The sequence below is a fragment of the Mobula hypostoma genome, unplaced genomic scaffold (genome assembly GCF_963921235.1).
Source record: "Mobula hypostoma unplaced genomic scaffold, sMobHyp1.1 scaffold_110, whole genome shotgun sequence".
NCBI classification, from domain to species: Eukaryota; Metazoa; Chordata; class Chondrichthyes; order Myliobatiformes; family Myliobatidae; genus Mobula; species Mobula hypostoma.
In genome coordinates, this window is record NW_026948207.1 from 192,467 (window position 1) to 202,148 (window position 9,682).

The 9,682-nt window shown below is 49.0% G+C and overlaps 1 protein-coding gene across 1 annotated transcript in view; it reads left to right on the forward strand.

Moving 5' to 3' along the window:
- The window catches only part of LOC134341824 (NACHT, LRR and PYD domains-containing protein 3-like), a 57,759-nt gene extending 50,933 nt beyond the window's left edge, over positions 1 to 6,826 (forward strand). The window contains exons 10-13 of the mRNA XM_063039760.1: positions 3,198 to 4,932; positions 6,090 to 6,176; positions 6,332 to 6,499; positions 6,664 to 6,826. Coding sequence (XP_062895830.1) covers positions 3,198 to 4,932; positions 6,090 to 6,176; positions 6,332 to 6,499; positions 6,664 to 6,751 — 2,078 coding nt within the window. The 3' untranslated portion in view covers positions 6,752 to 6,826. The remainder of the gene's footprint in view (positions 1 to 3,197; positions 4,933 to 6,089; positions 6,177 to 6,331; positions 6,500 to 6,663) is intronic.
- Positions 6,827 to 9,682: the final 2,856 nt, after the last annotated feature.

Here is a 9,682-nt window from a genome sequence, read left to right on the forward strand (position 1 = left end):
GATTTACCCAACAGAAGCAAAGGACAGGAAGGGACATAGATACAGGGTGGCTCCAAGACAAGAATTCAGGTGTGGCAAGAGTTACTGGTAAGACAAGGCAAGGCTTCAGGCGAGGAAACAGAAACCAGGGGAAGGGGTACAAGGAGTAAGGACAAGAACAATCCAGCAGCCACACCCTGGTCTCTGGAGGTATTTATGCAGCCAGACCCAATGAGATTCAGCTGCCTCAATTAGTGCTCAATAGGAACGGAAACAGGGTAGACAGGAAAACCTGGAGCAAGGGTTGATGGACCAGACTATGAACCGAAATGCGGACTTCAGGGACCGGACCATGATACGGAGTCTGAGTGGAGAAAGGGGCGATCAAGAGAATGGAAAAAAATATAGTTCTTCACACCAAACGGTCAAAACCTTCCCTTGCCAGCCACTGCCACCTCCTGAACAGCGTCATCCTTAACCATTTTCTGAACTCCCCCAGTTCCTGCAGATGATCTTTTCTTAGAGTTGTGCGTCCACTGAAGTTCCAGTCACAGAAGAGTAATAATAGCATCACTTTAATTAGAAAAGCAGGTAACATCCCAACTGGTCTGTTCAACCACAGAGCAGCATATGAACACTGCTGTGTTCACATCTGCACTCCCTAGTGCAAACACTGCTACAGTGTTAGAGAGGGTGAGATTGGGGGACAAATTCCTCAGCTCAGTCCACAGAAGCTGAAATTCCTGTCTGCCGGCATTGTGTGATGGACACTGTGGAAGGGTGAGAGATGGGAATTAGGACAGGGAAACCGAGGGTTGAGGGATCACAGCAAGGAAAGTGCAAAGGACTGAAAATATCTATAAATAATATTGCAATTAGTTAAATTGTGACCGTCTGGATGGAAAGCTCACTACATCCATAAGCCCATCATGTCTGTAAATATGGAGCCTGGGCAGTGCATGAGCTCAAGAGATTGTGAGGCTTCATCATCGCAGACTGAGTTGGATCACACAATGCCACATTTAACAGAGGAGAGACTGTCAGAAAGACAAATATCAGAAAACTTATTAACATTGCATCAGCCCATGTTTTATCTGAGTATTCGAAGCTCTTAACAGAAATACAAGGAACCTCGGCCAGAATGCTGGTTCAGTCTCTCTCATTTACAAGAACATATCCCAAAGATAATAATTTAAATCTGGGACCAGAGATAGACAAATCAGGAAGTTTACAAACTACTCACTTCGCTGTCACCTCTGTTAATGATGTTCCAGTCCACATCCGGTCAATGGAACCCCTCAGTTTCCCTGCACCATGGGTTTGGTAAATCGCCACAAGCTTGTTCTTCACTAATCCTCATGTTGTTTGCTCAGGGAACAGACACGACAGTGAATTTCCCGCAACCATTTCTGAATATCAAACAGATACACTCCCTGATTATTGAAGAACATCATTTCTACCCTGTCACATTCTCTAAAGTAAATATGTCCACAATCGATATTTTCCTACGCTCCCTATCACAGCCGAATACATTCGATGGAGACCCCATACACCACTGACAGGATCCTGAAACACTGTGAGCCCCCTCACACCACTGGCAGGGTCCTGAAACACTGTGAGACCCCACACAGCCATGACATGGTCTTGACACACTTTGAGACCCCACACATGCCTGAAAGGGTCCTGACACATTGTGAGACCCCACACACGCCTGAAAGGGTCCTGACACACTGTGAGACCCCACACACCCTAGACAGGGTCCTGACACTCTGTGAGCCCCACATTCCCCTGACAGGGTCCTGACACACTGTGAGATCCCACACACCCCTGACATGGTCTTGATACACTGTGAGACCCCACACACTCCTGACAGGGTCCTGACACACTGAGACCCCACACACGCTTGACAGGGTCCTGACACACTGTGAGACCCCACACACTACTGACAGGGTCCTGACACACTGAGACCCCACACACGCTTGACAGGGTCCTGGCACACTGTGAGACCCCACACATGCCTGATAGGGTCCTGACACATTGTGAGACCCAACACGACACTGACCAGGTTCTGACACGCTCAGAGACCCCACAAACACCAGGCAACGCCCTGACACGCTGTGAGACCCCACACACACCTGACAGGGTTCTGACACAGTGTGAGACGCCACATACACCAGGCAACATCCTGACACACTGTAGGATCCTTCAAACTTCTGACAGGGTCCTGACCGTCTGTTAGATAACACACACCCCTTGACGGTTCCTGACACACTGTGATACCCAGACCCTCTCAGGGTACTTGATTGAAAGGAACCTTTAGGAGGCGGTTACGGACTGTGTAAAAGCCAAGAAAAGACATTATTATGTAGCAAAAGTGAGTTGGAGGTTGGCTGATAGGTAAACTTTTAAAATCTAACAAAAGGTGTGGAGAAACGTGGAGAAGTGTTGAACAATAGTGCGGACTACTATCTAAATGGGGAAAATGTTCAAATATCAGGGTTTAATCTGGCATCATGCTGACACCAACTTTGTGGGCCGAAGGTCCTATTCCTGTGCTGTTCTATGTTTTATGCAGGTCCTGTGACAGCTGAAATCCTGAACCAACTGCTACCGAAATTCCTCGGTCTATGCTCCCTTCTTAACCACCCGACCTGTAATTAGCATGGTTTTGAAACGTATTTAAAGTCACAGACCAGTAGCATCTCCCCTTTCTCCCCTTTCCACAGACATTGTCTGACCTGTACTCTCATCTACACTCGCGTCCTTCTACAGCTGTGCTGCAGAGGGCAGGCCGACATGCTGCATAACTGTGGCGGACTGGAAGGCTCTACAACGGGGAGTCAAAACTGCCCAACACATCACCATCCTTTTCTACATCTCCATACACCACATCAACACTGGGGATTAAAAGTTTCATCCACAGGAATAACAGCTGTGACAGTAGTGGGAGTTTGTCCAGTACGGGACAGTCAGGGTCAGTAAACTACCAGGGAAATACTCACCTTCACAGCCCAATTATTGTGCAAATGTGATGATCTGGTGTTTATCTAGACCAGGCCTCTCTGTCCAGTTAGGGGTCTGTTAATCGAATTTACTGTACTAACATCCATTGATAAATCCAATTAATGCAATAGCTTTGAGCTAACTTTTGTGTACTTAAATACTGAGTTCTGAGTTGAGGCATCTAACAGTTTGTCCACTGTCTGTTCCCATGGAAGATGTTCAACAGAAACACAAGGAGACTCTGCAGGTACAAACGGAAACACTGAGAGTGAACACGATCCTGATGAGGGAGAAGGTGAAGGTTTTCCAGCTGGTTGATCGATACGCTGAGCTCACGGTCATTTCTACTGTTCGAGATCGGACACTGGTGGAACATGAGCTGCTGGCAAGAGGCAGAGACCACGAGGAGTGGAGAGAAAAACATCTCCGTGGAGAGCTGGAAAAAATCCGGACGGATCAACTGATCCAAAGCAGCTTTTCCCAGAGTAATTCCAAAGCAGGGAGTTCAGCTGCAGTGGCTGGAGTCGCGGGGATCGGGAAAACAACAATGGTACAAAAGATTGTCCATGACTGGGCCACGGGGAAAATATACCAACAATTCCAGTTTGTCTTTAGTTTCAAATTCCGAGATTTAAACTCCATTAACTGCAGAAAAAACCTGAGAGAACTGATTCTGGATCAGTATCCTTACTTTGGGAATTTCCTGACAGAGGTCTGGAAGAACCCAGAGGGATTGCTGTTTATATTCGATGGTTTGGATGAATTCAAACACAGAATCAATTTTGCAGACAGTCGGAGAGATACAGAACCCAAGCACCAGTGCCCAGATCCCGAGTGGTGGTGTGAAGTGTCTGACATTGTGTACAGTTTAATCCAGGGCAAGCTGCTCCCAGGGTGTTCAGTGCTGGTGACCACCCGTCCCACTGCGTTACATTTATTGGAAAAGGCAGAGATCAGTATCTGGGCTGAAATCCTGGGATTTTCTGGTGAGGAACGGAAGGAGTATTTCATCAGGCATTTTGAAGATCAGACGGTGGCAGCAGCTGTTTTCAAACACGTTGAGGAGAACAAGATCCTGTACACCATGAGCTACAACCCCTCTTACTGCTGGATCCTTGCTCTGGCACTGGGCCCCTTCTTCACACAAAGAGTCAGGGACCCACAGCGAGTTCCCAAGACCATCACCCAACTATATTCCTACTATATTTACAACATCCTGAAAAACCACGGCCGTGAGATTGAGAACCCCCGTGATGTGTTACTCAGGGTTGGTCAGATGGCCTTCAGAGGAGTGTCCGAGAAGAAGATTCTGTTTACAGGTGGAGATTTGATCAAGTACAATTTGCAGCCTTCCCAGTTCCTGTCTGGGTTCCTGATGGAGCTTTTGGAGAGAGAGGATTCTGCCCGGAGCGTGGTGTACACATTCCCACACCTCACCATCCAAGAGTTTGTAGCTGCGCTCGCTCAGTTCCTGAATCCACATCCCGGGGATATCCTGAAATTCCTCACTGAAGCCCATAGCACGACGGATGGCCGATTTGAGATATTTCTCCATTTTGTTGCTGGTCTCTCCTCTCCAATAACAACTCGGGGCCTGGAGGAGTTTCTGGGTCCATTTCCTCATCAAACAACCTGCCGGGTGATTGACTGGGTGAAGGAGGAGGTTAAACGCCAGAGTGGAAACACGAGTGAGGCTGGTAAAAGGAACCTCCTGAAGACATTGCACTACCTGTTTGAGTCTCAGAATTGTGGACTGGCTCAGGCCGCACTGGGGTCTCTGGAAATACTTTCATTCTGTAAAGTGACACTGACCCCGATTGACTGCGTGGTCCTGTCTCATGTCATTGGACTCTGTGATACAATAAAATACCTCAACCTGCAGAGATGCCACATTCAGTGTGAAGGAATCCAGCAGCTGGGACCCGGGCTGCACAAGTGCCAGGAGTTGGGGTAACTTGATTTATCTCTCACTCTGAACTGTAAAACTGTTCCATTGTGTTGTTTCATTGTAAAACTGTAGTGAATCAGACATTGAAGAATTGTGACAATGACCAGGGGATCGGTCAGTAATTCCCCAAGGATGGGAGGGTTCTGTGGTTCCTTGTGAAGGGATGTTGGAGACTTCATCAGATCAGTGAACAACGGCCATTGGTTTAATGGTAGTAAATCACAGGAATGGCCGTGTTTCTCGCTGCCTGTGACACGTCCATTGACAATGTTACTTCTCACTGTTACTGACACCCATAGAGACACTGACCCAAGCAGGTGGGTCAGAGAATCACACCCCTTCCCAGTGAGGGACAAGAGACCGTCAGCAGACTGGCCCAGTGAGAAGGAAAGAATCACCATTGTGAGATTGTCCTCCCCTGCCCTTCCCCGTGTGTGACTATCACCATCAGTCCACCTGTGTGATTGTGCTCACCGCCAGATACCCAGACCCCATGGGCACATTTCCTCTTTCGATTATGATCTTAGGGGCAGATACCCACCCCTCCTGTACAAACTATGAAACTATGACTGCATCATCTCGTCTTGCAGGATCATCATTTCCCCTCGGACCCTCCGGTGGTACCCTCTCATCTCCATTCCACTTCCTTTCTTGGGGATCTCTTCCCCATCCCCATTCCTCCTGTGGGCAATCTAATTACCATCCCCATTCTTTTCTTGGGTTTCTCTCTTCATCGCCCTTCTCTGTTACTGTTCCCCATCCCCATTCTTCCTGGTGGATCTCTCTTCCTCTTCCTCCTCCTCCTTTTTCTTTCACCATCTCCCATCGACATTTCCCTATTTACAAATCTTCCTCACTGTGGGACTTTCTCCCACCTTCATCCCTGCCCCTCCTGACCCTCTCACATCAGTATCACTTTTCTCACCATCGGGGAATGAGACAGAATATGTGGAGTTTGCAGGGTCACATCGACAGACTAAATTACTGACATTCGGTGAATACCCTGGAGCTGGGCAGTGAGGGACATTGACAGTGATGGGAACTCTGATCAGTGATTTACTGAAGGGTTTAATGTTTCCTGAAATATCCGAGTGAGAGAAATTCCCTCAGACCCACGGTTTGAATCACTTTGTTCATCAATTTGTCTGTTTGTGTTTAGCCTTGGGTGGAATCAGCTGCGAGATTCAGGAGTGAAACTGGTGTCTGCGGCTCTGAGGAACCCGGAGTGTAAAATACAGAAACTGGGGTAAGTACCAGACTGTGGGAGATTGTGTTTACAGTCACTGGGTGTCTGACACTGAACATTAATGTGATCAGTAATTGTGTTACTGATAAACACCGGGGATTTGTACCGTCTCCATTCTCTCTGTGTCCTTCACCCTCACTCTCTCTCATCTCCAGGCTGTGGGGTGTCGGTCTCACAGATTCTGGTGCCGAGGATCTCGTCTCCGCTCTCAGTGCAAACCCATCACTGACGGTGCTGAGCCTGGGATTAAACTCGCTGACAGACCGATCTGTCCCCGCTCTCCGCCGCCTCATACTGACCCTCCCGAGTCTGGAGCGGATCGGGTGAGTGTTTGTGTTAATGTTCAGTGTGATAAAATATCAGCGGATCCGCGGGTTTTCTGGTGATATTTGTCTGTGAGTGTTGTTGAAACATTAACCCCAGTCCCCTGTTACTGACACTGTTGTGTAATCTGTTTATTTCATCTTTACTCTTCGATCTGTTTCAGGCTGGTGGGGAATCAGTTCAGTGAGACCGGGGAGAAGGAACTGAGATCTCTGCAGGAACCCAGACCCGGACTGAGAGTGACTGTGTGAACATCTGAATGTGTGAACATCCCCGCCCGCGGGATGGGGACATTTTGGCCGATTCCTCGCCCTCCCCTTTAACTCCCGCCCTTTAATGGCCGAGCGCCAGGTTTAATTCCCAACGGTTTTAACGGAACTGGCTCCCGTAGTGACGGGTTTCCGCCTCCTGTTCGCTAGCGCTGCTTCCACCGGATGTCCTCGTTAGACACCCCCCCGCCCCCACACACACACACACGTGAGACCCCTGAGAATTACAGAGACACTATGAGCATGGTGGCCGGGGCTCGTCTGGGACACCCGTTTCCCAGGTGGGATTATCCCGGGAGAGAATCCTTTTGCTCCCTTTGCTGAGGACGGTGCATTCGGCAGTCTGGCCGATATAATGATGCTAAATTGACAAATCCCTCGGCAGTGACCCTGGATCTGCAGCGATCTCGGACACGGCCCTGCAGTGTGATTTTATACTCATCGGTTCCCCGATGCAGAGTGACGGTGAGAAATGGGACTGATTATTCAACCGGTCACCCTTTGTCGCTGGTCGGTTAATTGTGTGTGACTGTGAGTGAGTCGGGAGCAGCTTATTTATTCCCGCACGTCAGCAGCTCACACATTGTTTAATTTACATTTGTCATGATGAATTCAATAAACCGCTGTAACTTCCTGCCTTGGTATCGGACTCGAGTCTCTTTGGAGGAGAAACAGTGACCGGGGGTTACTGCTGCCCCCCGCACCCGGTGAACTGCAGTAATGTGTCTGAGCTTCTCACACTGGTACAGCAGTGTCTCAGCTCCAGGCTGAGGGATGTCAGTCTGGTGGTGTCTGGTCCCCAGGATCTCTTCACTCCCCATCCCCATCCAGGCTGACCACTGCTTCCTCATACCCCAGATACTCGCACTATCCTGACCCCCACCTTCCTGTGCGCTCTTCTTGCTCTCGCAGACAGAAACGACAAAAGAGATTGGAAGCTGATATACTGTATAATATCTGACCCGCGTCCACCGAGGTCACGAACAAGAGAAGGGAACAGAAGCAATCAACACGGGCTGAAGCTCCCTCTTCACAGACCCGGCACACCATCCCGGGGCCAGACACAGAGTCAAGTTTCCTCCGCGCAGTTCCAGCGCACACTCCTGGGATCAGACACTGAGTGAAGCCCCCTCCACACCGACCCATCTCACACCCCCGGGTTCAAAAACAGAGTGAAGCTCCATCTACACCGTCCCATCAGAAACTCCCATTGTCAGACTTTGTGAGAACTCCCTCCAGACCATCGCATCACACACTCCCATGGTCAGATACTGAGTGAAGCTCCCTCTGCATCATTGCATTGCACACCACGGGGGTCAGACACAGAGAGAAATCTCTCCAGTGTTAGACATTGCGAGAATCTCCCTCCAGGCCGACCCATCCCAAAATTCCTGTGTCAGACCACAGAGTGAGGCTCCCTCCACACTGTCATATCATACACTCCCAGCATCAGACACTGGGGGTTCCCCAGTGGAAGTCCCTTTACGAGTCCCCTTGCACCTTGGGGATCTGGGGTGGAGGTTGCTGCATAGAGCGGTGCTCTGCAATAAGTTCTTCAGTTTGCACACGGGTCTCCCAGATGCATGTTGTTTCTGCGTGCACCATATGTACATGGAGTGTGTGAGGCTGCAAGCCATTTTTGTGTATTTGCGTGGGCTGCTTCTCGCCTTCTGGTTGCATTTCAGTCCCACCCTATTTATATATATTCATCCAGTAAGGAGGGGGGCACAGAGGGATGAGGATGTCCTTGTCAACTTGCTCCTGGGGCTGGCGAAAACAGACATCCGTGGCTCCTGGAAAAGGGTAGCAGGAGGTTCTCCCCGGGCGCACTGCCTGGCTATGTTTAGGGGGTATGTTCGTGCTCGGGTAAATATTGATAAGGAACACGCGCAGTCCACGGCAACCTTAGAGGCGTCCCGGGACTGTTGGGCTCCACGGGGTGTAATTGCCATCATTGATAACGATGGGAACATTTTGGTTTAATGTGTATTGTCTATTTGTAGTGAAGTAGTTGTGTTAGTCACTGGTTTGTATATATAACACTGAATTTGTAATAAAGATATTTTGTATATATATAAAAAAGGGTCAGGCACAGCTGTTTCCCAGTGTAAGTCCCTTTATGAGGGAGTTCTTCCCATGCAACTTGGGGATCTGGGGCGGAGGCTGCTGCATAAAGCTGTGGACTTTAATACGTGCTTTAGATTGTACACGGATCTCCCAGCCGCATGTCACTTCTGCAGGCTAGAGGAGACCGTGTACCACATGTACATGTAACGTGTGAGACCGCAGCCCCTTGTTTGCCTATATCCGTGGTCGCTCCGGGAACGTTGGGCTCCACGGTGTATAATGCCATCATTGACATAGATAGAAACATTTCAGTTTAATGTCCTTTGTCTATTTGTAGAGTAGTAATTGTGTTAGTCACTGGTGTGTATATATTGTAGCACTGATTTTATAATAAAGCTATTTTGTAAAAGAAAGGGGGTCAGAAACAGCGTGAAGCTCCTTCCCAACAGTTCCATCACAAACTCCCGTGGTCAGACACAGAGAGAATCTCCCTCCTGCACCAACCAGTCTCACACAGCAGTGGAACGACACATAGAAACATTGAAAACCTACAGCACGATACAGGCCCTTCGGCTCACAGAGTTGTCCCGAACATGTCCCTACCTTAGAAATTACTAGGCTTACCCATAAGCCTCTATTTCTCTAAGCTCCATGTACCTGTCCAGGAGTCTCTTAAAATACCCTATCGTATCCGCCTCCACCACTCTCTGAGTAAAAACCTTACCCCTGCCATCTCCTCTGTACCTACTCCCCAGCACCTTAAGCCTGCGTCCTCTTGTGGCAACCATTTCAGCCCTGGGAAAAAGCCTCTGACTATCCACACGATCAATGCCTCTCATCATCTTA